We start from the raw sequence: 13,736 nt of genomic DNA, 5'->3' as shown, positions 1-13,736 counted from the left end.
TATGAATGTGCGTCTAGTAGAGCGCTGTATGAATGTATGTCTAGTAGAGTGCTGTATGAACGCGTGTCTAGTAGAGTGCTGTATGAATGTGTGTGTTTGAGGTAAATGAGGGCACAGATTGTGTTGTAAAGAGCTTTGAGTATTGGATAAGATATAAAGGTGCTGTATTAGTACAATCCATCTACCATGCGACCTGTTGTATCTCTTTCAGTGCTCTCATATTTTCATGGCCTTCTCTTGGTAGATTTACACACGTCCCATATTCTGTCCATTTCTTGATGACGGGTCCAGCAGAACTCTGGGGAGTCTTGCAAACCCTTTAGTCTCCGTCCCCTGACTCCATTGGACTTTTCAATAATCTTTTCTCGGAGTTAAGACAGACACTTCAAAGGGGGTGAATACTTTTTATCGGCACTGTAGAAAGCTTTCAGACTACCTAATGATGTAATCCAGATATCTTTATCAGGGAAGATGCTGTAACCCCACCCCCCACACCCCCAAGCTTCATGGAGCAAAACATTAAAATTATCTGGTCTTTATCAGGTTCTAAAAATGTTTACATTTAATCAAAAACACTATTTAAATAAAAATAAAACAAAAATAAATGTGTTTCATGTTATAGCTAAAGCAGCAGCTAGCTATAGCACTTCCTGCTGGACTGACTCAGGACTTGAACACTTCTGAACCCTTGTCAGAACGTTTGGAAGTGACAATGATTATCTGTTTGGTTCGGTTCTCCTGACACCCTGACGGGTTCTGTTCTTTTTAAGTCTTTGACCCGAGTCCGTTGAGACGGTTTCAGCTTCCCGTCTCCTGGTCTTCATGGTGGACTTTGGGTCTCGTCTGACCCACTTTGATCTCCCATGTGGACGAGGCTCCTCTGTCCTGGAAACACAAATACTCAAATCAGTTCAGACGTTTTGTTGTAAACTGCTAGTCCTGCCAGAGCCAGCAGACCTTTATTACAACACCCAAAGGTGCCAGGTCATCTCTGAGGGCGTCACAGGCTCGGAGGAGGGGGATTCTGTCCGGGTGACGTCCTGGTTTGGCACAGCTTGGATCATCCTGACGAGTAAGTGCGAATGCTCGGACTTCACTCCTGAATCGGGTCAGCTGTTCCACGACGGGCCTTAGCACTCCACAACTGCTCGAAACCTCAGCCTCCTGCAGGACAGACAGAACCCGGTTAGAACCAATGGTCCATGTGAGAGCAGAGGTTCTGGAAAAGGCGTTGTACCCGACTGTGAAGCAGGTCGATCCCCAACATGTCCAGGACTTCTCTGATGTAGGAGATCATGGCTCCGAACACTGCAGGGCTCCGGACCACTCCGTCAGACTGAACAGAACCACAGAACACACCAGAGTATGGTTAAACTGGAACATTTGTGTGGAAATGCTGAAGGGTACCTGCTTTTTACTGGATAGGTACGCACCTACCAAGAATGTACTATATACGTACCTGGTACCTACACAGACCTGTACTTCTAGGCTGTATACCAGGTAAATACGCAGTAAGTACCATCTATGTACCTACCTAGTATGTACAAGGTATTTACATGGTACTGTTTGAGTATTTACAAGGTAAGTTGTTTGTATTAGATACACACTTGGACAGCACGATGACTCAGCGGTTAACAATGTTGACTCACAGCAAGAAGGTTCTGGGTTCAATGCCCGATTTGGACCTGGGGTCTCTCTGTGTGGAGCTTGTTCTCCTCGTATTAACGTGGGTTTTCACTGGGTATTCCAGTTTCCTCCCACAGTATAAAAACATGTATGTAGGGCTGTCTTCAGGCCCAGGTCTACCTGGGAAAAGAGATCTGTGATCTTAGTGGGATTTGCCTGGTTCAATAAAGGTTAACAAATTAATACTGGGTATGTGCTTGGTACTGCCCAGACTCCTCCTTGAATCGCCACCTTATCGTGGTGGAAAAGTTTGTATGCCTGAATGATCATAGGAGTTAAATTCAAATTCAATTTCAATTCAAAAATACTTTATTAATCCCAAAGGGAAATTATTTATTGTTGTAACTCGTTATCCTCATTTCATTAAGAGATGTTACAGATACTGATGGCCATAGGCAGGAAAGATCTCTTGTAAAGGTCCATTCCACAGTGGATCCTAAGAAACTGGCTGCAGATGCCGTCTGGTCCGTCCACCCAGACTAGGCTGGCCTCTCGGTTCCCCTGGGCTGTAGGACTGCCCGAATGAGCCGCGTTTCCTGCTGGTTCCAAGATCTCAGTGGTCAGGCACTCGAGCACAGCCGGCATGTAGATGAGAATGCGTCCACAGAACATGCTTTTCGACTCATCTGAGATTTGGGACTGTAGTTGAGATATTATTTGAGCTTTTGAGATGTTAATCAGCTGCTGGTGGTTGTAGAAAACTGCCTTGTTGCCATGGTTACGCATAATTCACCACGTTCTCTGAGGTCAGCGGACTAGTTGCTCCTCACAGTTCCAGGATCTTGTCTTAAGCGCAGAGGTGACAGGGCCTTCTCTGTAGCAGGACCAAGACTTTGGAACGAGTTACCTCTGCTTGTCAGACAGGCCCCCTCCCTCTCGGTTTTCAAGTCCCGTTTAAAAACTCACTACTATTCGGTGGCTTTCAACACCAGATGATCTGTGTTTTGATTCTGTATGCTCCACACTGGTTTTGTCATCATTATCTGCATCGTTTTTATGTCTATATTCTGATTTACCTCATTTTGTATATTGCTTTGTGTGTGTTACCTGTTGTTTTGTCTGTACAGCACTTTGGTTGGCCTTGTAGCTGCAGGAAGGGCCATAAAAGTGAGGTGCATGATGCCATGGGCAGTGGCCAAAGGCGGGGACCTTGGCGCTCTGACCCTGGCTTACCAAAGCTGGCTTTTGGGACATGAAACATGTCTTCTCTGGTGGGGAAGGAGCCTGAGCTTGTGCACAAGGTTGAGAGGTACTGATTAGATATAGTTGCGCTCACCTTGACGCACAGCATGGGCTCTGGAACCAATCTCCTTGAGAAGAGCTGGACCTTATTTCACTCTGGAGTTGCCCATGGTGAGAGGTGTCAAGCTGGTGTGGGTCTACTTGTAGACCCCTGACTTGGTGCCCGTGTGTTGAGTTGTCCCCGGTAGATGAGAGGGTGGCTTCCATTCGCCTTTGGGTCGGGGGATGGGCTCTGACTGTTGTTTGTGCCTATGCATCGAACTGCAGTTCAGAGTAACCGTCCTTCTTGGAATCCTTGGCAGGGGTGCTGGAAGGTGCACCAGCTGGGCACTCTTTTATTCTGCCAGGGGACTTCAATGCCCACGTGGGTAATGACAATGTGACCTAGAGGGGCATGATTGGGAGGAACAGCCTCTCTGATCTGAACCTGAGCGGTGTTCTGTTGTTGGACTTCTGTGCTAGTCATAGTTTGTCCATCATGAACACCATATTCAAACATAAGAGTGTCCATAAGTGCACTTGGCACCAGGATGCCCTAGGTCGTACATCAATGATTGACTTCGTAGTCATGTCATCTGATTTGCGGCCGTTTGTTTTGGACACTCTGGTGAAGAGAGGAGCTGAGTTGTCAACTGATCACCACCTGGTAGTGAGTTGGGTCAGATGGCGGGGGAAGATGCCAGACAGACCTGGTAGACCCAAATGTGTAGTGAGGGTGTGCTGGGAACGCCTGGCAGAAGAACTCATCAGATAGATCTTCAGTTCACACCTCGGGGAGAGCTTTAACCACATCCCAGCTGAGGTGGGAAATATTGAGTCCAAGTGGGCCATGTTCCATGCCTCACTTGTTGAGGTAGCTGCCTTGAGCTGTGGCCGCAAGGTTGTTGGTGCTTCTTGCAGTGGCCATCCACAAACTCGGTGATGGACACCCCGGATCAGGGAGGCTGTCAAGCTGAAGAAGGAGTCCTATCAGGCCTTGTTGGCCAGTGGGACTCTGGAGGCTAATGAGGAGTACTGGAGGGCCAAGCAGTCCGCAGCCTTGGCTGTTGATGAGGCAAAAGCTGGGATGTGGGAGGAGTTTGGTGAAAGCTTGGATGGAGACTCTCGGTCAGCTCAGAGGAGATTCTGGCAAACCATCAAGCGGCTGAGGGGAAAGCAGCACTTTACTAACACTACCTACAGTGAAGGTGGGGTGCTGTTAACCTCAACCAGTGATGTCGTCGGGAGGAGGAAGGAATACTTCTCTGACCTTCTCAATCCCACCAGCATGTCTTCTATGGAGGAAGCTGAGTCGGGGGACTTTGGGGTTGATCCGTCCATAACTGTGGCTGAGGTCGCAGAGGTAATTAAAAAGCTCTAAGGCGGCAGGGCTCCGGAGTGGATGAGATTTGCCCTAATTTCCTTAAGGCTCTGGATGTTGTGGGGCTGTCTTGATTGACACACCTTTGCAGCATCGCATGGACATCGGGGGCAGTGCCAGTGGATTGGCAGACTGGGGTGGTGGTTCCCCTCTTCAAAAAGGGGGACCGGAGGGTGTGCTCTAATTATAGGAGCATTAATGTCCTTAGCCTCCCTGGTAAGGTCTTTTCAGGGGTACTGGAGAAGCTAGTCCGATTGTTGGTCAAACCTCAGATCCAGAAGGAACAATGTGGGTTCCGTCCTGGCCGTCGAACACTGGATCAGCTCTTTACCCTCACTAGGGTCCTCGAGGGGTCATGGGAGTTTGCCCATCCAGTCTACATGCGTTTTGTGGACTTGGAGAAGGCGTTTGACTGTGGTCCTCAGGGTACACTGTGGGAGGTGCTCTACGAGTATGGGATTGGGGGCCCATTACTATGGGCTGTTCAGTCCCTATGCAAGAGGTGTGAGAGCTTGGTTCGCATTTTCGGTAATAAGCTGGACCCCTTCAGGATGGGAGTTGGACTCCGCAAGGGCTGCCCATTGTCACCAATTCCATTCATAGCTTTTATGGACAGAATTTCTCGATGCAGCCAGCGGGCGAAGGTTTTCTGGTTCGGTGGCCTCAGGATTCCATCTCTGCTCTTTGCAGATGATGCGGTCCTGTTGGCGTCATTGTGCAGTGATCCTCAGCTCTCACTGGAGCAGTTCGCTGCCGAGTGTGAAGCGGCTGGGATGAGAATTAGCGCCTCAAAATCTGAGGCCATGGTCCTCAACCGGAAAAAGGTGTACTGCTCTCTTCAGGTCAATGGTGAGGCTCTGCCTCAAGCGCAGGAGTTCAAGTATCTCGGGGTTTTGTTCACGAGTGAGGGAAGAATGGACAATGATATTGACTGATTGGTGCAGCGTCTGCAGTATTGCAGACTCTGTACTGGTCCCTTGCGGTGAAGAGAGAGCTGAGCTGTAAGGCAAAGCTCTCCGTTTACCGGTCGGTCTCCGTTTCTACCCTCATCTATGGTCACGAGCTCAGGGTAGTGACTGAAAGAATGAGTTTCCGGATACAGGCGATTGAAATGAGTTTCCTCTGCAGGGTAGTTGGACTCTCTCGTAGAGATAGGGTGAGAAGTTCAGTTATCTGGGAGAGACTCAAAGTAGAACCACTACTTCTCCACATCCAGAGGAGCCAGTTGAGGTGGTTTGGGCATCTGCTAAGGATGCTCCCATGGCGTCTCCCTAGGGAGGTGCTTTGGACATGTCTGACTGGGAGGGGATTCAGGGGAAGACCCAGGACATGCTGGAGAGACAATTTTTTATTTATTTTTATGTCTATGTCTCTCGTTTGGCCTGGGAACACCTTGGAATCCTCCCAGGAGAACTGGAAGAGGTGGCTGTGGAAAGAGATGTCTGGGCCTCCCTGCTCAAGCTGCGGCCCCTGCGACCGGACTTTGGAATAAGCGGAAGATACAGGATGGATGGGTGGTACTGCCCACATAGGTACGTGTTGTGTACCTGGTACATATCTGGCACCTACATGGACCAGGCTGTATTACAAGGCGAGTTGTTAATTTATAACCTTGAATTCACCAGGACTGGACACAAACCTCAAGACACTGCAGCAGTTCATCAGAAAATACTATACAATATTTTGGTTTTGTCAAAATTTAAAACCAGTTGGAAGCTTTTGCAAATGAGACTAAACAATATTAAAAGATCCTGTAAAAACTCAATAGCTTAAACAAGCGATGATGAGCAACAATAAAAACTGGTGTTGTCTGCATAAAAATTACAGGAAGCATTTGACAGATTACTCGTATCATTGATGTCAACTGAAAATAAAATGGGTCTCAAGACTGAATGTTGGGGAACCCCTTTAGCAACATCCAGTGATAAAGATTTATATATTCCCCAATATGTACCATGTACATTTCAAGTACATACCTGGCACCAGGTACATAGTTGGTGCTATCTGGTACCTTGAACGTATCTGGTGTACGTATGTACCTGGCTGTAATCTGAATTACTACACTAAAACTGGTGATAAAACTTACAGTAATCACAAATCTTCAACTGTGATTGTGTAAAAACCTAGAAAGTTCTCAAAATAGCAGTTCAGTCCTGAAAGTCCAAGTTCCTGTGACCCATTTCAACATTGAATGATGGTTCTGCTGTGAAGTATTTCTAAGCTATAGAGATCCAACGAGGGACGAGTTGTTGTCATGCGTTTCCCTAAAATCCCAGTTTTCTACGGGGACATTTTTCAGTTTATTCCTCATCCAGATGAGTTTTTATAGATTTGCTTTGGTTTCATTTTCTGTCATGGTCCTCCTGCAGCTTTAGAGAAAACCCAAACACCCGAAGAGTAATAAAGTGCTTCAACGTTTATGACTAAAAACAACACCAGATTAAGTCCACTCTCTTGTATTCATCAGTTGTCTAATCTATGCCTGTTGTTACCGTAGCAACAGGCTGGAGCTGACAGTTTCCATGATAGACCAGATCCATCAGAGCACTGATGGCTCTCGGTGTGTCGAAGTCATCTGCCAGAGACTTCAGCACGGTGGATTTCCCCTCAGCCAGCCTGAAGAGAGCGATTACAGAGAGAAAGAGGGGTTACGGGACGGCCCTTGCTGTAGGAGAAGGTAGAAGACTTGGAAGGAGGTCTGGACCTTTCCCACAGGACAGCCTCCTGCACTGGAGCTGTGAGCATCTGGCCCTTCATGTAGGCCCGAGCAGCTTCCATGAAGTTGCACACGGTCTCCAGAGTGCTGCGAGCCTCCAGCATGCTGCCGTCACTGTAATCTATGGCTGTGGACGCAAAGACACAAAACCTTTGACGTCAGGAATGTGTCCACCAGGACTAAGGACGGCTCCCTAGACCACTACAGAACCACCTACCGGATCTGTACTTGGACAAAAGACAAAACATCCGGAACTCATTGGCAGAGTGAGACTGCAGGAAGTCCTGAAAGAAAGACAGGAGACAATTTAAACTTTAAAACTTACAATTAAATGTACATATTTCAACATCTAGTACCAGGTTAAGTTTGTCTTTCTGTCTAACATTTTACCGTTTCACTTTATGCCACTTATTTTACCCATTCAAATGTCAAATCTGGCATTTTCCCCGACAGAATGAAAATTGCTAAAGTAGTTCCTCTTTTTAAAAATGGTGACAAATCTGTATTTAGTAATTATAGACCTATATCTCTTTTGCCACAATTTTCAAAAATTCTCGAAAGATTGTTTGTGACTAGATTAGATAAATTTCTTGACAAACAAAATGTTCTGAGTAATAGTCAATATGGTTTTAGATCAACTAGTTCTACATCCTTGGCTCTGATGGAATTGATGGAACAAATTACAACAGCAGTCGATAATAAAAAACATTGTATAAGTATATTTGTGGATCTAAAGAAGGCATTTGATACTATTGATCACACCATTTTAATTACAAAATTGAGTCAATATGGTATCAGAGGTCCTGCATTGCAGTGGATAAGTAGTTATCTGAGTGATAGAAAACAGTTTGTACAGATGGATGATGTACGTTCTAATTTAAGCAGAACTTCATGTGGAGTACCACAAGGTTCTGTAATTGGACCCAAGTTATTTATTTTATATGTTAATGATTTAGTTGAGGTGTCTGATATCCTCAAATGTATTTTATTTGCTGATGATACCACTTTTTTTTGTTTGGGTGAAGACTTGGAACGGATGTTTGTATTGATAAAGACAGAGTTTGAAAAAATACAAATTTGGTTTAAATTAAATAAGTTGTCATTGAATATTGATAAAACCAATTTTATGATATTTAGTAAAAAAAAGACAACTTTGGATTTTTCTTTTGAAATGGATGGTATAAAGATATGTAGAGTGAATGAGATCAAGTTTCTGGGTGTAATTATCGATGACAAACTGTCATGGAAACAGCATGTAAATTTTGTTAAAATTAAAATATCTAAGTCAATTGCAGTATTGTATCGTGTAAGGGACTTGTTAAATAATAAGGCTTTGTACTTGCTCTATAATATAATCATAGTTCCGCATTTAATTTATTGTGTAAATGTTTGGGGTACAGCATGTAAGACAACAACTAAGCCTATTTTTATTTTGCAAAAAAAAGCTGTAAGAATTATAATGAGGAAAAATTATTGTCTTCCTTCTGGTACTCTATTTTGTCAATTGAAATTACTTAAGTTTTATGATTTGGTTGATTATAATATTCTTTTACTTATGTTTAGAGCTCAGAATTACTCACTACCATCAAACATTCAGAACTATTTTGTGAAAAGGACCAGTAGTTATAATTTAAAGGGAATAGAAATGTTTGTTAAATTGAAGTACAGAACAAGTTTAAAGTGTAGATCTACTACAATAAGAGGAATTGATCTTTGGAATGGTTTGGAGGACAATGTAAAAAAAGCCAAGTCGATACTAACATTTAGGAAAATGGTTAAAACTATTTTGTTAAAGAATTATATTTAGTTGTTTCTAATTTAACAAATTATAAAGGTATTTTGATGAGACTATTCTTTTGTATTACAATAAGCAAATTAATGTTTGAATTGATTGTTTAATAGGGAGCAGATATAATAAGAAATGTTTTCTTCTTCTGCTTCCTTTCATTTTATGTTTTTTTGTTTAATTTTTTTTCTTTCTAAAAATTGTCATTGTTTTTTAATATGAAATGAATAAATTTACAATAAAAATAAAATAAAAATTGTTCAAATGAACGAGGACTATGGGATGTAAGAGGAATTCACAAAGAGCAGAGGACACAAAGGTGCAGGACTTCAAGGACTTGGGGTCCACTGTCCAGGAACATGGGGAGTGTGGTGAAGAGGTGAAGAAGAGAGTCCAGGCAGGATGGAGTGATGGAGGAAAGTTTCAGGAGTGATTTGTCACAAAAGGATGTCAACAAAGGTTAAAGGAAAAGTTTACACGACAGTGGTGAGACCAACTATGTTGTACGGTCTGGAGACAAGAGACATGGACAAAAAGACAGGAGACAGAACTGGAAGTGTAAGAAATGAAGATGTTGAGGTTCTCCTTAGGAGAGACAAGGATGGAGAAGATCAGGAATGAGATCATCAGAGGTACAGCACAGGTTGAACAACTGGGAGATAAAGTTAGAGAGGACACTCTGAGATGGTTTGGACATGTCCAGAGGAGGGACAGTGGTTTGGACATGTCCAGAGGAGGGACAGTGGGTATATTGGTAGAAGGATGTTAGAAATGCAGCTGCCAGGAAAAAGACAACGAGGAGATACGTGGATGCAGTTAGAGAGGACATGGAGGTACAGTAGTCCCTTGTTTATCGCGGGGGATCTGTACCCTGAATCCCCGCAATAAGTGAACAACCACGAAGTAGGAATGGTAGTACAAGTAGTAAGTAGTACTTTGCACGCAATGGATAACGAGTCTGACTACGAATCAGAACATTCTAGGTTGGACTCCTGGCTAGCTTGAAAACGTTATTGCATCTCTGCACATTACCTTTGTGTGTCCTGCAAATTGTGACTGCACTTGTGTTATAATCAACTTAAGGTCCACGATAAAACAGTGCATTCATTCCATCATTCTCTCGGGATCTTGTTGAACTTCCAAATAACAAAAGTAGCATGGGACCCAGCTTTGTTTTATTTCACATGTGCCATCAATTTTTTCAAATGTCCTAGACCCCCCATTAAAAATGTGAAGTGAAGTAGTCTTTAAAAACTGTGAAACAACTTGAAGATTTTTACTTGTATCCAAGATTCTGGTCCTTCCAGAATGAAAAATGCCACCTTTAATATGTAGGTCTTGAGAAACAGAACAAAGACTTTCTTTAATCCGGTTGGTAGACTCAACAAGGGTCAGGTTTTCTAATGCCTTTCTCCAACTTTGTAGTTTCCTGCTGCATCAGTACAACACAAAGTTGATATGGGTGGACACGCATTGCCATGCTAGATTAGATGATGCCTCTATTGTCAGTATTTTTTTAAACCACTAATGAAATCTCTGTCACAGACAAAGTATTAAGATATGCAGAGCTCTTTACTGTTATGAAAGCCTTAACATATTGAAGAAAAGAGAATGGACATGACTCAGTGTGATTAAGCACTAGCAAGAGGATATATATATATATATATATATATATATATATATATATATGCTCTAAAAAGAGCACAGAATATCATGATTTCAACTCTCTGCCTTCTGCCACGCCCACTTCTCCACTGCAGAGTGTAGATCAGCTGATCAGCTGCAGGAAGAAGCGTCTCCTGCAGCAGGTGCTAAATAATTTTAAATAATTTGTTTTAAAAAAACAATCCATGCCGATCGTGCGGCTCATCCAACAATCAGCCAAATGTGTGTCATGTCCAATCTTTTTTAGAAAACCGCGATCTATCGCAAGTCCGCGAAAAACAAACCGTGAAGTAGCGAGGGACTACTGTAGTTGAAGTGAGAACAGAGGACACAGAGGACAAGGTGAGGACAGAGTGGGGACAGAGGACAGAGTGAGAACAGAGGACAGAGTGGGGACATAGGACAGAATGGGGAGAGTGGACAGCGTGGGGACAGAGGACACAGAGGACAGAATGGGGGCAGGTGACAGAGTGGGGACAGAAGATACAGGACAGAGTGGGGCAGAGGACACAAAGAACAGTGAGGACAGAGTGGGAACAGAGGACAGATTGAGAACAGAGGACACAGAAGACAGAATGGGGACAAAGGACAGAGTGGGGACAGAGTGAGATGGAAGACTTGTGACGACCCCTGAAGAGGGAACAGCTGAAAGAAGAACTGTTAGTGTTCCAGTTGGACAATGTTTTTTAATAAAACACCAAAGATGCAGGTGTTTAGTTTTGTGCATCACTTTTTGTAACTTGTCTGTGAAAATGGTCCTAAAATGTCGTCTAAAGCCGTGTTACGTCTTGTGCTCATGAAACATGGTCACCTGATACATTCACACAAGCACGAGGACGAAACTGAGAACTGGACGTGTGATCCTGTCCTTGAGAGACTTTGTTAAGAAAGAAGTGCGTCTTTCCCGCGCCGAGCGTCATGGTTGGAGTTTTTACACTGACCAGGTCACCTGTGAGGACCGCGACGTGTTCTCTGTGTATTTCAGATATAAATACACAGAAGTAAAGTTAGTGTCGTGAGAGAGTACTGAGGACTTAGTGAGTCTGAAGTGTTTCTGGTGGACTGAATGATTTGACTGTGGACACCCGGGGACGACTGGATGAAGTGAAGAGCCGTGACGAGTCCCTGTTGGAATGTAAACAAGCGATCTTCATAGCTTTAGGAGTTGATGTGAACTGACTGGTTACTTTTTATCAAAGAAGTCACGCGTGAGCAATAACAATTAAAACATTGGAAAATGACTGACGGCTTCGGTCAACTGGATCCATCTTTACCATGTTCATCTTCTAGCTAGCATTCTGCCACTAGCACTTATGCCAAGTCGTGGTTTTAGCCATCGTTTTGCTACGTAGCTTAGCATTTAGCTATCATTACCTGTGGTAGCTTCAGGAAGGACAAAAACACTCGCCAAGTCTTCATGGGGGGGTTTCACCGCTGTGGTGACCTCTGAAGAAGGGAGCAGCCGAAAGAAGAACAACCTTCTAGCTAGTGTTTAGCTATTGTTGTGTCCCTTTTAGCTACTTTTAGGCCAGCATTAGGCCACTTTCAACTTTTTGCTAGTGTTTAGCTATTGTTACATTTAAGCCAGAGTTTAATTACTATTCGCTAATGTCATTTTTAGCTTTTAGCTAGGATTTTGCTACTTTTAGACTAGCATTCCGTCACTTTGACCTTTTTGCTAATGTTTTGCTACATTTCCTTTTTGGTTAGAGTTTAAATACTTTCAGCTAATGCTTTGCTACTTTTAGCTTCTAGATAACATTTAGCTACTTGCACGTTTTAATTCCTTTACATTTTAGCTATATTTTTCCTTTTAGCTATTCTTCTGCGACTTTTAGCTTGATCAAGTCAGTTTCAGCTTCTTCAGCAGTCGTTAAGTTTAGTTTCTGAGTGTTTTTGAACTGAGTGTTTTTGGCTGATCTCTGGTTCCCTCAGCCTGAGATAACTTCGGCTGCTTTGCAGACTCCAGAGAAGCTGCAGTTCTCTTGATGATCCTGCAAACGTTCGGCTTCGTCTCTTACATGGCTGTAATGTCTGGGATGTAAAAACGGTGGTTGGGAACCTTACCTTGATGGTGACGTAGTTCTTCAGAGATTTGGACATTTTCTCTGCACTTCCTTTGAGGTGTAGGTGACCTAAAACATGACAACAACCGCTCAGCTGAGGACAGGAAACACTCGGTGGGTGTAAAACTCAGACCACAGCTCTTTGGAGGAAACCTCCGTAAAGTTCAGCTGACATTAATCTTTGGGACTTTCCAGTGACTCCACTAAATAAATGGGAACAGATCGTTTCTCTGTGACAAAGATCCAATTCAAAGTTCCTTTAGTCGTCTGTTTCTACACAACTCTGGCTCATCCCTTGAGTTTTGTTATCAAGACTGAAGCTGAGAGAAAAATCAGAATGTCCGGATCCTTGGAGGTACATTAAAGATGAGGGTTTTGGACTGTGTTGACTGTTAGCAAAATATCTTATGAGTCCTTGGACATATTTAACAAACAGACATCTGATGGCTGCCATGGCTAATCAATCTTAGAAAACCCAGAACTGGCTAAAAGTCAGTAGATTTTACAAATACTGAGCTAAATGTAGAGGTGGTAATAGCTGAGAGTCATACCTAACACACACTCTGAGAGCCAACAGATCACCTGATCTTTGGTTAAAACTTTACCATTAACTGTTGGAGTCAACTCTGTCAGCAAAATACAGAGGTCGAAAGTAGCCAACTACATTTCCTCGTGTTGTGTAATTTAGCATGAATTCTATGTACTTTATACTTTAAGTAATTATTCCAACCTATACTTTGGCTTCAGTACGTTTTACTTGAAATATTTACTCAAATGCACCTGTTAGTGAGCAGAAAATGTGAACAGAAATACGTGAAATTAAATCAGGCGGAGAGAAAAAGCACACCGTCATCCCGCATTGACTGGATCTGATCCTCACCTGTCAGCCAGTGTCTGATCCAGCTAGAAATTACACAAGCCCACAAAAACTGTGCATAACTCCGCCCACTACGCGTACTGCTCCATCCCATAGAGACTGAGTATAACTCTGTCCACTCTGCGTACCGTTTCATCCCGGAGAGATTGAGTATAACTCCGCCCACTCCACAGGCCGCTTCATCCCAGATAGACCGAGTAGAACTCCGCCCACTCCACAGGCCGCTCCATCCCAGAGAGACTGCGCATAACTCCGCCCACTCCACAAGCCGCTTCATCCCAGAGAGACTGAGTATAACTCCGCCCACTCCACGGGCCGCTCCATTCCACAGAGACCGA

The 13,736-nt window shown here is 43.7% G+C and overlaps 1 protein-coding gene across 1 annotated transcript in view; it reads right to left on the bottom strand.

Moving 5' to 3' along the window:
• Positions 1-728: 728 nt before the first annotated feature.
• cars2 (cysteinyl-tRNA synthetase 2, mitochondrial) overlaps positions 729-13,736 on the bottom strand; it is a gene marked incomplete at its 5' end in the record, with an annotated part of 18,677 nt that continues 5,669 nt past the window's right edge. The window contains 7 exon segments of the mRNA XM_037696833.1: positions 729-885; positions 958-1,164; positions 1,238-1,336; positions 6,781-6,904; positions 6,993-7,131; positions 7,222-7,288; positions 12,523-12,590. Of these exon segments, the coding sequence (XP_037552761.1) occupies positions 799-885; positions 958-1,164; positions 1,238-1,336; positions 6,781-6,904; positions 6,993-7,131; positions 7,222-7,288; positions 12,523-12,590 (791 nt within the window).

The sequence above is a fragment of the Nematolebias whitei genome, chromosome 24, assembly GCF_014905685.2.
Source record: "Nematolebias whitei isolate Nwh7 chromosome 24, NemWhi1, whole genome shotgun sequence".
Classification (NCBI taxonomy): Eukaryota; Metazoa; Chordata; class Actinopteri; order Cyprinodontiformes; family Rivulidae; genus Nematolebias; species Nematolebias whitei.
Note: the sequence above shows the minus strand (reverse complement) of the source record. Positions and strands in the feature narration are given on the sequence as shown.